Raw genomic sequence first — 17,017 nt, forward strand, 5'->3', positions numbered from 1 at the left:
TGATTAGGTGCTGATTTTGGTAAGCTTCTTAGACCCAACCCATGAGGCTTTTTTGGATTTGTGTGCCTGTAAGTTCAATAAAGAAGCTTCTTCCATATGTGCACCTTCTCAGCATCTCGGTTTGCCTTTATCTCTTTGATTCATCCTTATAAACAGCCATAAAGGCTTGTTTCACTTTCATCCCCTATTTCTCAGAAGTGCCTTCCAAGGACGGAGGCGCACCAGCTCCCTTCTCGGGGATGGGCAGGGCAGAGCGCAACTGCACTGCTGGAGTTTGTACATCCACGTATCTCGACTTGGCAATATATCTAATATTGCTCCATGGGCAGTCTCTGGGCCCTGCCCTTTGCACGTCCAAGCAGCAGCACTGCACTCTTGATGGGTCCTGTTCAGGATGTTTTGCTTTGGTTTCTCCACTCTCAAAAAAGCATGCTATTTTCTACTTTATATTCCTTGGGAATTTCAGCCAAGGCCTCATCCACATCCCTGTACAAAGACAGCAGACAAAACTCCCTTCTGAACCCAAACCTCCATTCATCTCCACCTTTCTCCAGTGCCACACGTACATTTTGTCCTCCCTCGGTGTTGCAGGTGCATGAGCAGCAGAAGCTGACCAGGCACAAGACAAAAAGGCAATTTGGGGCTCAGCAGGAGGGCTGCAAGCCGGGATGATGCAGCGCGGCCCCAGGAGAGCTGCCGTGCAGCAATGAATATGATCCGCCAGCTCCTGCTGCACGCCAGCTCCAACACACTACCAGAGACTTGCAGCCAGTGGAGAAGAAAAGCAACTCAAATCATCTGCTCTTCACGCCATCACGTACCCACCCAACACCCTTCCTCACTGAGAAGTCTGAAAGGTCCAGCTGAAATGGTTCCAGCCCCAGTGACTCTGCTGCATCCAGTCCCCACCACTACTTACTCCTTCTGTAGGACCCCCCCTGCTCCCTGCCCAGCAAAACACCCCTGGAAACACTGGCTTTGCAAAGAGGGTGTCAAGGTATCCCCAGCCTCCAAACAGTCACTGCCAGTCACAGAAATGCCTCTTTTTTTACTTTATTTCCTCACCATCAAGATGCAACATTGCTCACAAAAGCCATGACCTGCCAAAAGGTCCAGGGACAGATCCAGCACCATGCAGGGCTGCTGGGGAAGGAAGCCTGCAACACATGAACAATGGTGATGATTGCATCCATAAGCCAACTCTGTGGCGCTCCAGGGGCTGGGGTAGATTAAGGAGCTCGAAGGGAGCAGGAACATCCCCAGATGAGAACGAATACCCACCAGAGACCCATCTCCTCACTCCCCTGCTCCTGCCCAGATTCCTGCCCAAACCCCAGGTCTTCAGGCATATTTTTCTAGAAGACTTTTTACATTAAAGCTGAAGCAAAGTGAAAATGCCTAGATCCCTAACACCTCCCAGGGCTCTGCCTGGCAGGGCAACAGCACAGGCAACTGCCTGCTCCTGGCACCCGGCCCCCAGGACAGTGTCGTTCCTCTGGAGAACAGCGCTTTGGCAGGGAACGTCCCGTTCCTCCAGAGGAAGAACAAAAGGACATGGGTTTGAACAGCAGCAGACATCTCTGTATATAGCTGTGTGCTATTCTCATCCCCACACAGCCCCTGCCCGGGGAAGCTGCTGCCCGACCCACGCTCGTGTGCTGCGTAGGAGGCACGGTCAGGGGCTTGCTGGAGTGTGCTGTAGGGCACCAGAGCAAGCCAGGAGAAAGCTCCATGGGACTGGGGCTGTTTCCCATGCCTACACAGATCCCAGGCCTGCTTCCACCAGCAGCCATGCAAACATCCACTAAATGATGCCATTTCCCAAGAGAGTCTCCGCCCAGGCATTGCCCCGCCAAAGGCTGGGCTTGACTTGACCAAGCACCTCTCCAGGCACAGAGCAAAGGACTTTTTGACCTCCCCGTGCCCAGGGTAGCTCCCAGCTCCCACAGACAGGGTCTCAGGTCTCCCTGTTGGCACATATCACATCTGGAAACAGCCGCTGCTTTGCAATATCAGGTGGTTCACACACCACCACAACCCACCCCAGGAAGGTTTGCAAGCTGTGCGAGACCAGCACTGGGGGCACACACCATTTCTGTCCCTTGCCAAACTCTTCCTTTTAAGAAAAAAAAAATTCACCTTTTGAAGCGATAGCAATTGCTAAGCAGTCCGTTTAACACCATCGGAGCCAAATGGTTCAGTCTATCATGGGCAGAGAAGTGCACAGGAGATGGCAGAGGGCAACATTCATTAGCCTTTGTGCTATTTTTGCTTTGTGTCGTACATCAGACAAATTCAGTAAGTTGCCAGTCACTGACCATGGGAAGTAGTTTTTAACTCTAACAATTAAGAAAAAAGTTTCCAGAAACAAACAGAAGTAGGCTTGGTCACCCTCCAGGTGATGTAGACCCAAAGGTGCTGCCACCCTTTCCCTCCATGCTGCTGTGCCATCAGAGAAAGCCCCCATCGTCTGCCACAAGTGTGAGAGGGAATTAGCCATACACAGCAGAGAGGGAAATCCCAAAGAGCCCATGGGCACAGGCTCCTGCAAGGTGGCAAATCATCCCCCAAAGCCTAAGACTCCAACATCCTCGTCAAGCCAAGCTTCCTCTCACAATGTCGGGAGAGAGCAAGGGTCTGCTGCCAGTTCAGGTCACGGGAGCTACCCAGCCAGGGTGGGACAGGAGTGCAGCCCCCACAATCTGTCCCCAGCACTGATGGTTTGGAGGTGGTGTTACTCCATTTCCCCTATGGAGCAAAGAAGAAACTGTTGCTGACTTGACTTTCCCCCAATAAATGGTTTTGGTTGGAACTTGTCCATGTCTACCACCTTTCTGACAGTAAACCAAACACCAAATTTTCAGCTGCCAAAGTGTTTTTTAATGGTGAAGCCATAAATTCCACCCTCCTTTGAGTTTCCCTCATGCCATTGCTGGGGCCTGCCTCCGAGGAGAGCTCTGCAAGAGCCACAGTGTTCAAGCCAGCGGGCTCACCAAGCCAGGGCAGGAAAGGATTTGCTGGTGTAAGAGGGGGAAAAAAAACCTACAGCAGGGTCCAGCTGAGGCTCTGGCTGTCAAGATCAGTTGGGTTTGATTGGATGGTCACCTCCAAGTGCATCCGTTGCTTTTATTAGTTATTTTTACTGAGCAGTGCTTCACCTGGAGAGACAAGTGCATTACTGCATGCAAGCTCCAGCCCAGGCAGGAGAGTAACAGCATCACGGCTTAGGAAGTACTTAAACTGCAGGGGATCCAGCTGAGTGTTTCCAATGCAGCTTTCAGTGTAAGTCACATAAGCCCAATATTTCTCAGTAAATACAGACTCGGCCAAAAAGAAAACATTGCTGTAAAACTGGATTTGCTCCCAGCTCTGTCCTTTCCTACCCCAGCAGGCAGCTTTGGATTTTCATGGCTATCAAAGGCGAGCACCCTGACAAGGAAACTTCACCAGCACAAAGTCCAAGTGGGAACACAGTCTAAGCCATCCGTCAGCTCAGGTACTGCTCTGTGCCTCCTCTGCGCTGTACCTTCAGCCTGGGGTGCCCCTTCCCACTCCAAACCACCCCAGGCTGTGGCTGTCCCACACCTGGGAGTGACTCCACCACATGCAATTCCCATCCCTGTCTAGCACTGCATGGTCAGAAACAGAGCAAGGTCCATGCCTAGGTTGGGTTCTGGATGCCATGGCCGTCCCCCATCAGCAGTCCCATGCTAAACACACTGTCTAGTTGTCACCTCTGAGGATCCCAAGCACTGGCCCAGTCCCAGGAAAGATGCTCTGAGTTTTGGTCAAGGCCACCTGTGTTACCCCACTATGGACAGTGACTTTGGAATCTGACATAATACTCCTTTCCAACAGAGCAGGGCTGTGTCCTCCTCCAAGCACAGGTAAATATTGCACGCTTTTTAAATACAGAGCACAGCATCTAGCCCTCAGGCTGGAGTTTTTAAAGTGGTACAGCATGATGTGAGCCGATAGGCATTACAGACATGTCACTCAATAACCAAGGCTAAGCAATGAAGGTTTTGAGCTAGCTATAAAGGTGAAAATCACTTTCAAATAGCAGATTTGTTGCAACAGCACCTTCCCACTGCAGCACAGAAAGAGGCAGCTGGTGGGCACAGGACTGACTAACTCGTGTACTTGAGAAAGTACCTTTGCACACATGATGTGCAGAGAACCCGAGCTCCTGGAAAAGCCTGTGTCAGTCAGACAAATCAGACATATAAACTCATCTCTTTTGGGGAGGGGGGAGTGCAGGGAGGGGGCTAATGGCTGCTTTATTGCATTAGGCAGCATCTTCATTAAGGCAGAGAAGAGTAACCGAGGGGAATGTGCACGTAGCGTGACTTCTTTGCTAGAACCCCACAAACCACCAACTGGCAGCTCCCTGGCTCCCGGCCACCCAAATCCAAAAGACCATCTGGCAACTGGTTCAGTTATCCCTCCACAGTTAACAGATGTACACTAGATGGTGTGGGAACAGCATTTTACAGAAGCAATTAGTTTAATCCTCAGCTAAACAGTTTAAATTCCAAGCGATTTGTAGGAAAAAAAAAAGAGAGAAGGAAAAGAAAAATCCAAACCACCTTGCTTCCAATTTCAGTGAGAAAAACTAACGAAAAGCCAATTCTGCTGGTTTCACCACCGATGCATGCCCACAGGGCTTGTTCCTACTCCCAACTCCACGTGCTGGACACTAGAAAACTGCCAGCTTTACTCCAAGGCTGCAACTGTGTGGCCACCACTCGCGTGGCCATGCGATAGCTGCAACATGCTGTCCCATAGTCAAAACCCAAGGGGGTAGAGGCTGATCTTTGAAACGCAGATCTGTCTTGACTTCGGCTCCCTGTCTGACCCTGGGCAGATCATTTAACCTGGTTAAAGTGATTTGCCCAGCTCACACACCTCCCCGTCTCCAGAAAATGGGGTAAATGATGCTACAGGGAGTGGTAAGGTGGAATCAGTTAGGGTTTGTGAAGCACTTGGAGAGTCTTGAATGGGAGGAATCATAGAAATAACATTGTTATTAATTACACTAACTGATTAATTATTATTAAATTAGGACAATTTTGTTCTCTTGAGAGGAGAAAGATATGTTTTCCAGCCATTTCTTTTGCTCACGTCCTTAAGAGTGACTTTCCAACTGGAGAAGACTGAATGAGGAGCTTAACCCAAATAAAATAAATTGCCAGTAATTTCTGGTATCCCCTATGCCATTATTGAACAATTTGCATTTGAATCGGGGCTTTTTCCATCACAATCCAGCTTCACCTGATCCTGCTCTATAATCACCATCCCCATTTATGAAATCCCAGCATGTTGCCACAGAAATTATGTCACAAATTCATCATTATGACTTCCCCAGCAGGAGCAATTGGAGCTGAAGATTGACTGTAAAAGTTGCCTTTTTACCAGTCCTGCTTTAAAGATATTTTAATATTTTTTTTAAGGTACAGAAGTGAGATTAGCTACCGTGGGGAATTAGGCGAACATACCATGAATATCCTAGGGATACAAGATTACATCCATGAGTCACAGGAACCATAAAACATGATCAAGAGACTTTACGGAGGATGATCTTTGAAATCAACTCCTAATCTCTGAGCGGTTTACATAAAACAGACTATTAGGGTTTTTTTTTTTAAAAAAAAAAAAGTAATTCAAAATTCAAAAGCGAACCAGGCTGATAATAGCGAAGCTACATCTATTTCTGTCAGGAAGGCTTATCTGTCAAACCACTCCAAACGCCGAGGCTTACAGGTTTGCACGCTCCTTTGATAACATGATAATTAGTCAGGTACTGTGGCAAGAAGCATTCGGAGAGTCAACTTTGGAGGTAAATAATTTATATTTAAATATTTTAGACTCTTCCCACTAGGCTACGCTCCTCTCTCTGCTGCTTGTCAAAGACTGGCGTGTTTTATATTTCCTAATGAGAGCCACAGAATAACTCCGACACTGGGGAACAACCTTAAAACAAAGACTATTTATGCTATAAGCAATTTACTTTACCAGCAATTGTCTTATTAACCCCCCCCTTAATTACTGAAAATAAACCACATTGGAATAAAAACCTCTTTCTATCACCACCAGAGCTGAGAAAAATCATTCAGTGAAAAAATAAAAACGCCTATATAGAGAACATAATGCCTGCTTTGGGGACCACGCACTGAAGTGTTCGCACAAGCTTGGGGACGGCTGCTCTGGCACAGGGCAGCCCTGAGGGGCTCCATATTTGCCAAACGCTCTCCCCTCATGCTTCGTTACTGCTCTGCTAAATGCCTCTCTCTTGCTCCGATGGCCGCTAGCGTCTCCCTCAGGCCAGGCGAGCCCTGTGCACACATGGTGGGCACCACCATGATGCCAACACCGGTCCTGCCCCTGCCGTGACACTGGCACCCTGCTCTGGTCCTGCTCCTCTCACCTCGCGACTAGCCCTGCTCCAGCTCCACAGTTCAATGCTTGTGCCCCAGACTCTGCATCCCTCTGGAGTGGGGCACGATGAAGACAGGGCTGGGCAGAGGGTTCCCAAATATCCCTGAGGCGTTAGCAAGGGAGAGGAGAGGAAACCTACAATCTTTTAAAAAAATCACCCTCAAACTCCCCAGCTGCTTGTCCAGTAGTCTCAGCATCATCGTGATGCTTGGTGGCACGGCCCATCACAGCTTGATAGAGAAGTACTGTCCTTGACCGTTTTATCAGTGCTTTGAGGAGTGAAAGTGGGTGAAATGCCAAAGGAAGACCACGGTGCAGACAAGGTTTGGGGTGCCCTGGATATCAGAGGAGCAAGGCATTGGAAAGGGGGAGCAAGGAGAGAAATCCAAGTCTCCTCCCAGCCATCCTGGGCATGCACTGGGCTCTGCTCCCACAGCACTGCCCCACTCACAGCCCTTTCCACGTCTCACCCCGATCCATTTGCACCTTCCCCCTTCCTCCCAGGCACCCACCCCTTCACGTGACTGCAGTCCACCCACTCCTCCAGGTTTCAGCAGATGAGCCTGGGTGGTTTGAGAAGCGGCTGCTCTGGTGACAGAAGAGATCACCGCTGCCGTGTGCCAGCTCCTCACTGTGTCAGCTATTAACTCAAACTGCCATCAATTCTCATTTGTGCTAACACAAACTATGGCAGCTGGAAAATTACCCAGCCATAAATCACTGCCGCTTGGTTGTCAACCATCGGTCCTCCAGTTGGATGTGCAGATTTCTCCTCTTCTCCCCACCAGCTTTCCACCTTTTCTAAATTCAAAGCGAGAAAAGGAGACAGCAGGTACGTTCTGTATTTAGCTACAAGAAATCTTTTTGTAATGTTGTTAAGAGTCTGGCAGGTTAATCAGTTCTTTGATATTTCCTAGAGTGCAATGTTTGACTGGTAAGGCAGACACCATCCATTTTAAACCAACTAAAAACATTCAGGATGAGCAAGAAACCACAGGACTTTGCGAAAAAAAAGGAGGTGTGACACAGGCAGAGGGCTCAGCCCTCCCCGTATCCCCAGAGGACCTGTGCTATAAGCAGCAAGTAACCATAAGCCTTCGGGTCCCCGTAGCTGTAAACAGGAGTTATTTAGCACTGGTAAGCCTGTTACATTGCAATTGTACCCTTCCACTGCTGAGCAGCAACAAGCAATAATTAATTAGCAGCAAACACTCTAATGGCTATTTCATCCTTACTCCAGCAACTAGACTCTTTCAGCCGAGAGGTCTGTCCCAGCACAGCACAACTCATTAAGGGAAAGAGCAAGAGGAAACTTGGGAGTCAACCAGAGCTAGAAGAAGAGGGAAATAAAGAAGCCCGGTCCCGTGCGCCCTGTGGCAAGATCCCGAGGAGCCGGCTAATTAGATCACCACCGGCATGTGATTCTGTATATGGTGAGCATGTTTCTGAAGCCTGGACACCTCTAGTCAATACATAAAGAGAACTACTTATAGTACGCAGGAATGGTGTTTAAAGTTGTTACCGATGCAGTGCGTGGAATGGCATCCTGCGCTTCCTGAGGGATGCCTGCCTTGGGCCAGGAAAGCCTGGTTGCTCCCACAGAGTGCAAGAGGGAGCTGGAGATAACAGCGATCCACTGGGTTTGGTCTGCGGGCCATGAACCTGTTCAGGGGCCTCAAAGGGATCTTCTTTCAGGCTGGTTTGGGGTTGAGTCAGAAGTTTGGGAGGTAAAAGGCATCCTCTCCCCTATATACCCCAACACAACACTGTCCTACAAGGTCTGCAGGTGTTCTCCATACCCACAGCCACCCCAGTCAGCCCTGTCACAAAGTGCAAGCCCTAAACATGTTACAGACATATCTCCACCAGCCACAACATAGACCACAGCGTGGCAGGACAGGAGCTAAGCATGACACATGCCCTGAGGGCCTCTCCTGTGCAACCAAAGCCTGGTGCCACATGCAACATCTAGCCACCCATGGCAGGGGACATGCCTGTCCTGCAAGCACTTTCTCCCATTGCCACCACGAGACAAGAGCCATCCTGGTTTAATACTGAGGCACAGAAACACCCCAGCTGGCAGAGGAAGCCTGCAGGGTTTCATTCCCTGCTTTAAAATTCCCAGTTTGGACACTTCACCACAAAGCCTTTTGGTCTCAGTTAAGCCCAAGACAATCCTTTCCCTCACCTCGAGGTCCTGCAGCACCAGGGCCCTGCTGTTTTCCAGAAAGCACGTTTGCCATCTCCTACAGAGGTACCTGGTCTGGGAGTCCCCAAGCCTGCTGTGACAGTGGGATCACAGCCTGGGGACACCCTGCCAGGACACACCACAGCACAGCACAGCCACCATCCTGCCCAGAAACACTCCCTGCTCCAAGGGAGCCTCAGAAACCAGCTCCTACCTCCCAGATGACCATGCAGCCCACTTCTGCCCAGGAAATCCCTACCCCAAGGCAATGTCACCACAGTTACTGCCACAAACAACTCCCCCTTTCCCCTCACTCCCTTCAGAGAGGGGAAGTTCAACAATTGTGGTTTAACTTACATCTTGTCCTGCCACTTGGGATAGAGGACCAGCAGGAGCTCCAGCCAACAGCCCAGCGCAGACACATCCTACCCCAGCTCCTCTCCTCAGCACACCTGAAAGCCCTAACAAATTCAGAAAGTCCCAGGGTCTTATGGGCTTTGCCGCTTAACCACCCTCAGCTGCGCAACTAATACCACTTCACCCAGTTCACTGCTTTCCCTCTTTGATGCTGGAGCTAGCTCATCTTCCCCAGCCTGCCCTGCACAAAGCTGTTTATGTAGCCCCCCGAGAGGCACACGCTGGACCATTTTACCTGCTATTCCTCTACTTCAGCTTCCCTAATTCCCACAGGACTTCTTCCTCCAGCACAAGCTCACCCTGCATTGCATGGAGGATGATGGGCAACTGTTTCAGCTGCCTTTTCTTTTTTCTCCCTCTTAACCAAAGCTTCCCTGCTGATGTAACCTCCAAAGGAGGTGTTTGGAGAGGAGAGATGGGAGAAAGCTGGAAGCCAGCTGAGCCTGTGTGGAGCCTGAGATCTCGCAGCTGCCTGCATGACCCTGTTTCCCCCACTACTGTCCCATTCACACCCCTCCCAGAGGAATGCCTGACCACGTGCAGCCATTTCACCCTGCTTGAATGCCACAGGAGCCCCTGCAACGCTAATGACACTTCTCTTTCTGCTCACAGACCAACACCAGCGAGAAACCCAGAGGGTCTCTCCTGCTGCTGCCTGGGAGCATCAGAGAACACCTACTTGATGCACCCAACATGTCCACGGCAAACGGAAGACAGGCCAAGAAAGACCGAGAGCTGAGTAGCTATAGCAGGCAGGATGGGGATCATCCTGAGATGCCCATCAGTAGGAAATTTGTTGGAAAAAGTACCCCACGCTAATCTGCAGGGCAAGCTACACGTTGGCCCCTGCCAATCTGATCAGTTGCCTCTTAATCTGGATTAAGTTTAACCCCAAGCGCGTGACCAGGCCGTACAAAGCGAGGACCTGCGAATGTAAAGGCACGAGCAGCACGTGCCGGATGAGCCAAGCCAAATGCAGCCACAGCTTCTGCACACTTTGGGGAAACCACTTTCTCTCTGCTGGTCACAGCATCTCCAAGTGTTTCCCTGCAAACCCTCCCAAAACACCCAGATGTTACTCACATCAGCATTGCAGAAAACCCATAAGGAAGAGGCAGGGCTGTTGCAGCCACGGACGTCTCAGAATAGCGGTGGGAAAAGCTCTCCAGGCAGAGGGAGTGTCTCATCAAGCCAACTAAGACAGCCAGGACACCCGGCAGCTCCGGCCCAGATCGGGAGCATCGGCTCTCGATCTACCCACCAACCGCACTACTGGGATTTCCTATATTGCCCTTCTCCAGAAGTTACAGCTTCACTGAGAGCTCAGTTGCATATGTCTCTTCTCTATTAATGTAGCTCAAGAGGGAGATAAACATCCTCTGGATGTACAAATATAATCCTCACCCTGTGGAGTCCAAAGGACTTTTGCCAGGGCTCCCGTGCCTTTTCATCTACTGCAGAGCCTGCCAAGGAGCAGCACAGGAGGGAAACGACACCAGAAAATATGGGAGGCACATGTGCACATCTGATTAACCTGACTTCTCATGATAAACAAAGCAGCTCAAGGGCCCTGTTCTCTCTGCCCCTGTAATAAATCTCCCGGTTTTACTGTTTTATGATGTCAGACATCTAAGAGTTTTCCCTCTGTTGCAAATGGAACATAAATTACCTTGGGTAAACTCCACAGACACTAAAGTTATCTATAAAAATCCCAGCACTAATAACTTCACAGAAAGTCTAAGGGCTTCCCGGTTTGTATGAGCAAATCTAATTAGTGTGTTTAACCTGTAACTAAGAAGCATCAGGATTAGGAAGATAAAGTACCGTACTGTGAACTTCCTAACCGTAGTTACTTTGGGTAGCAAAATAGATGGTGACCCTGACCTGAAGTTTCGGGTACAAGCTTGCAGCATCTCAAGAGAACATGAAAGGCATCGATCCTGCTTTCATCCCAGCAAAGTCGAAGACATCCTACCCAGGCATAAAGAAACTGTACTAAGAAGGATGCACCGTGTCTGTGTGGCTTTCTCTAGAAGTGCAAAGCCAGAAGACAACGTGAAGCTTTTCCTTGGTCAAAAAAAAAAGATGGTAGAAAATTCTGCTGTAGTGCAGCAGCAAATCTCACAGGTGTCCACAGCTGGGAAAACAATGGACGAACTATTTTATAACATGCCACCACTCAGACATATTAGTCAGTCAGAATGCTCCTGCCCCAGCTCATCCCTTTAGCATGTAAATAAAGCACATCCTTAAAATTCACTTTAATTATACTCAAACGCACAGCCCATGACAGACCGAACCAGCACAATGATTGCCTTGGCCATGACAGTATCCATTTATTTTGAAGAAGTGAGACCCAAACTCAAGCCTTTTTCTGTTTTAGATACACACTATTGCTTCACAATGTTTTGTCTCCGCCACAAAGACTGTTGAATTATGAATTATGCCAGATTTGCATGAGTGGGGCTGTTACAAAAAACAAACCAAGTTCTCTGATAACAACTGCATGAGAATGACTGATTTTACTTTTATGGCTTTGGCTCTAGACTACTGGTAAGCTTCAGAAACCTGCTTAACCCAGTTTCTACTTTTTAGCCCACTAGTAGTCACAGGAAGAGCAGAGAAAGCACCGTAAATACAATTGTACAACTCCTTTTACTTTGCCTCTTGTGAAACGCACATTTATTAATCTGGCAAGATTTCCTGCTGGGATTTTATGCCAATTGTAGCTCCAAATTCTCTCATGAATGAATTTCCCTTTAAACATGTAAAATTCAAAAGCAGCTTCAGCCAACAATCCTTTTTTTTTTAAAGTATGCCATAAAAAACCCTCAAATTTTAAATATAATATTTAATAGGAAGGACCTTTCTAAACAGAGCAGCACCCATTTCAATATGAGTATGAAAACTTTAATAGAGTGAATGGTGCTCTTGAACCAGCAGATAACTGCAAGCTGATTTCTCTAATAGCAACTCTGCAGTTTTCCACCTCTGGGAGGGAACACAAAGGAAATGCGAGATTTTGGTGGTAGGAGGGTAAAATATCCAGGAGGCCAAAACATCCAGGAGGCCAAGTTGCCATCAAGAGCATACCTGAACCTCACTTGAAACGATCTTTACTGTAGCCAGCTCCTCCTTGTACACTAATGCTTGGCTCTTTTAATTATGTTGTCTAAAGCCTCTTTTTTATGCCACAGGCACTGTTCACAAGATGCAGCCTGGTACTCATCCCAGCTTTGCCAGGTGATCTGTCCCACACTTCAGTAACCTGGAAGAACAACTACACATAGAGGTGAGACTTGAAATCCTCATACCAAAGATTACACTTTGGAAAGGACATTAAACATTAACTACAATTATGAAGCCATTTTGGATCCTGTTAAATTGTGAGCTTAGACATTGAAAAGCAGCTTCCAGCAATGAATGCTTCCATATGCCAGTTAATAAGCTTTGGGTATTTCACCCATTAATCTAATGAACATCCCCTTATTCGTCTCCAGCGAGGTCAGTAACACGGCCATTTGAATACGTGTCTGCAGTGACTCTCTGTTCAGCCTCAAGCACAATTCAAGATTTTGGGGAGCTTCTATAAAGCCTTGACATTCCTGAGAGAAGAATGCCTGCAATCTTATAACTGAACAGGCTATTAAGATACTCTATCTCATGTAATCCAGCATTCAAGCACAAGCTCTGCAGAGCAGGAAGAAAAGCTTCACCGTTAAGAATCACCCATTCCCAAGCCCAAGGGATTCATGGCTAAACTTCCCAACAAGCTGCACACAGTCTTCACAGGATGAAGAACAATGAGATGTGTGTTTCGGAGGGCTAAAAGAAGGAAAAGGTTTTCGCTCTTTGATAGAAAGTAATGGTTTGCCCAGTAAAAAACATTTTTGGGAAAATTAGAGTTAAGCACATAGCTGAGGCACAGGTTATAGCACCTGCTCATCCTACAGCTATGGATTCAAGTGACCTACCAGTCCTTCTGTTGCATAGACAATTTGCAGCCAAAGTCACAGCCAAACTACTTATAAACCATATAAAAGTCGAGAGCTATCAACTGGTCAAACTAATGTGATCCGTGTCCAAGTAGTGAAGGTCTAATTAACACGAAAGGAAACAAGTCAGCTAGAGTTGTGCAGTTTTATTTGAACAAAAACCAGTGTCGATATTTTTAATAAAGTCTACATTACACTAAATGCATGTACATTTTGTAAGAAGATATCTAAGTTGTAAAGAAGGTGCAGGATAATATGTACAATCATAGTTAAGTTAAAAAAATTCACATTTTACATAGATTTACTTGACAGTCCTATGCTTTCATGGTATATAAATGGTAACCAAAAGAGGTAACAAAAAAAAAAAAAATCACAAGGAATTTCTGCTGGAGGACTGTATAATGCACTCATTTTTCAAATAAACTAGTTCACCGAATTTTTATTGGGATATAATTTTTAGAATTATTAGAATTAACATGTTCAATGAGTATACCGATGTAAACAGTTTTCCAACGGTGCCATTTCCTTCCATAAAAATCTGTATTTTATGCTGTAGTCTTCTCTTCAGCTTTTACAAATTAGAATAATTACACAGGATGTTTTTCAATACGTGGTAAAAATTATCAAACAGCAAGGGAGTTATGTTCAAAAGACACTCTGAAGCTTTTCAGTCCACTTTCACCACACTGTAAATCTTACTTACAAACCAGAAGCAGGCAAAAAATCCAATAGTCCCTAAAATGAGAAAGTGAAAATGGTTAGTTTATCTTCTAGTTTGCTCTGACAGAAAAATCTAACAAGTACTTCCCAGCAGGACAGAATATAACATTGTAATCCAGCTAACTATCCAGAATAACAGCACTTGTTAAATTTAACAACACACATTCATCCCTAGGCTAAGTTATTGATTTAGATCAAAGATGATTTAGGACCAGGCTGCCTGATGTACGTTCAAACCACTGACAGTGATGCTACTATCACCACTAGCAGGCACGCAAGCACCACTTAAGAAACAGACTTTTATACGCACACAAAGTCAACACCTACCTGGGTTTTTTAGGTCTACAATAGTTCACAGCCACCTATGAATTATGACATAAAATAAGGTCTTGGGAAAAGTCACCTGGCCTGGTTTTCTGTTCATCGTGCTCTATTTATACTCAAGAAAAGCGAACTTCTTACTCTGTATATCCTGTATATATATATATATACACACTCTGTATATCTGTATACAGCAGTTGGGAGCAAGCATCAAATGAAACCAGCAGTGACACAAACCAAAACACAAAATTTTGTGTAACGTGTATTCAAGCTGTGGATTTTCTTGTCACAGGTCACCATAGATAATAAAAACATACACTAGTTTGGGCAACTGAACAAATTCATGAACAAAGAGATCCAAAGGCTATTAATTACAGAGACACCATTTCAAGTGCTAAAAAAAGCCCTCGAGCCACAGCTGACGGGAGGCTGGGAGAAAGTACCAGTACACGCTTGCCCTGTTCTCATACCCCTTCCTGGGAATACTGCTGTTAGGGTGCTTGGGCAGCAGACCTGGGGTCTGGTTTGGTACAGCTTTCCTTGATTTCTTACCAATCCAGTTCTTCAGTTATCCAACCCAACAGCACAAGAGAAAACAAACCACAACTACCTTCTGGAGGGACTTTGGGCCACATGTCAAGTCCTGTGGCTCAAGTTAGCACAGTGCAGAGTAAGATGATGGAGCGAGGAGATGACACTGAATGAGATTAGTCCATACCAATCCTCTATTTTTAAGCTGAAGAACAAGTCTGTAGTTTTCACCCCACAGTCACTATTATGGGGCAACTGCGAAGATGTTGTCCATCACATTTATTTTTAAATTACTTTAAGAACTTACTATGCAAGGAGACATCGAGTCCCATACAATTAATTCTTAGGCCTCTAAGGGAAGCAATGCATTGTTCCTCATGCTTTTACATAGGGGTAAGCTGCCACACCAACATTAAGCCTTACTAGCTGAAACAAGGGAAGGTCTCAGTTTCGGCTGAATTTACTTCCCAAGCCACAGCTACATGCCAGCCCCGTGACAGCCCTTACCAGCTACACTATAGGCACCTGCAAGATCACACACACAGCTCCTCCAGTTTTATAATCATCCTTTTCTGTTTGTACAGCCCATGTTCAACATCAGCTCCGACTTTTTTTTCCACTATTTCATTGTGACTGGTTTACTAACTAGGAGGTTCTTTATTAAGCACTTGTCTTTTCTACATTCGTTACATTTGTCTCTTTTAGACCACATTTACACATTTGATAAGTGAGCAACCTGTCTTTGGATGCTTATTATCTATATGCCAATTCTTGTATTCTTCGTGCTACCATGTATATTTGCAGTTAAAGGCTTTTTGACAGCCTACTATTATATGCCACAGATTACCCTTTCCCTCCAAGTTTGCAGTTATCATCCTCTGAAACAGCAGGAGACGGCAGATTTACTGCTGTTGATAGGAGATCAGACACCAACCACAGAAGGAATTTAATTCCTTTGTAGGCTTGACATCACTAAGTCTTTGCAGTTTATGGTCAATTCTCACTCCTCCCTACTGTGTCCAATACTCCAATATCAGCATTGTTACTCTAAGCCTTACTCTCATGGTTTTTTCCTAATAATGGTTCCCAGCATCTGCTTTCTGGTTGTTTTTATAATACAGCCCACTTTGAGCCTTTTATGGCTTTGAAAGTAATGTTTCTTCCAAATGTCTAACAGATGAGATATCTTAAAAATCTATCTTCTGTTCTAGAACAAAACTGTAATATCATAACAAAAATATCTAACTGACACAAGAATGAGATTTTCCACACAGGTTTCTGAGCATGCCATAACTTCATATGGGAACACGCTCTAAATCCACAGTATTTTCCTCCAATCCTTGTCACTGAATCTTTCTGATACACCAGCTTTTTAAAAAACATGGCCTCATTCATAGCAGAATCTGAAGTCTTCATACCGTGAACAAGCATTTAATCTATAAACAGATTTTCACAGGTTTTAGTAACATTGATTTTCAACTTCCCTCCTAAAAAAAGTCTGTTTAGCAAATCAAAGACCAAGTACCTCTGATACTTTTTTAAACTTTAACAGAAATTTTGCCAATGTACTGGAACTAGAGTAAGACAAGCAGTAAGTGGTAATGTTTGTCAAGACACCACATTTGAACCATGAACTTAGAACCTCAGGAGAGAAAGGCTAGACACATCACCAAGATACAGCCTTATGTAGTCAGGACCTTCCCTGGTCAGCAGTTTTCTTCTGCTGTTACTTCCACAGTAACTTCCTACATCGATAATTGGGGCTTACCAATACTGTAATTTCTTCTTCCCTCCCATGAACAAATTTATCCTACAAATTCCAGATATGGATAGCTCTATAGACCAGCAACTTCAAAAAAGAGCATCAACTAAGGACCCCGTCATCTGTCAAAAGTACCTCTCCTAAATAGTGTATTTGACACTCGAAGATCAGAATAGTTTAAAGGTGCTGACAGAATCACAACTGGGTTGAAAATCTACCTCAAGAATCCAACTGCAGATTTAGAAGTGAGAATCAATCACAGCAAATCAACTAGGTGTCTTTAGTGCTCTCTTTTTTTTTTTTTAAAAAGAAACATGGGCCAAACACTCAGACTAGGAACTTCCAAAAGCTCAGGTCAGCAGAGTTATGTTGATGTTACAAAATAAGTATTAATAGGCAGAAACGAACGTAAGTTAAGGAAACATTATTTATAAGTTGCTTTGAGTTGTACAGCTGCTTTACCTACAGTATTGCTCATGGTACTACAGCAAAAAGCTTAACATTTTTTTAAAGAACATATGCAGTACAGTGCCTGGTTCCACTGAAATTCAGCGTTTTTTCCACCTCAGACCTGGGGGTGCTTGTGATTGCATGAACCACTAAGAGATCCACAAAAGGTAATTCACTCAGAAAGCTTTCAGTCTT

At 45.9% G+C, this 17,017-nt stretch overlaps 1 protein-coding gene across 1 annotated transcript in view; it reads right to left on the bottom strand.

Moving 5' to 3' along the window:
* Positions 1-13,169: 13,169 nt before the first annotated feature.
* The window catches only part of LOC137669757 (transmembrane 9 superfamily member 2-like), a 32,976-nt gene continuing 29,128 nt past the window's right edge, over positions 13,170-17,017 (bottom strand). Inside the window, exon 17 of the mRNA XM_068412048.1 lies at positions 13,170-13,773. Coding sequence (XP_068268149.1) covers positions 13,706-13,773 — 68 coding nt within the window. The 3' untranslated portion in view covers positions 13,170-13,705. The remainder of the gene's footprint in view (positions 13,774-17,017) is intronic.

The sequence above is a fragment of the Nyctibius grandis genome, chromosome 13 (assembly GCF_013368605.1).
Source record: "Nyctibius grandis isolate bNycGra1 chromosome 13, bNycGra1.pri, whole genome shotgun sequence".
NCBI lineage: Eukaryota > Metazoa > Chordata > Aves > Nyctibiiformes > Nyctibiidae > Nyctibius > Nyctibius grandis.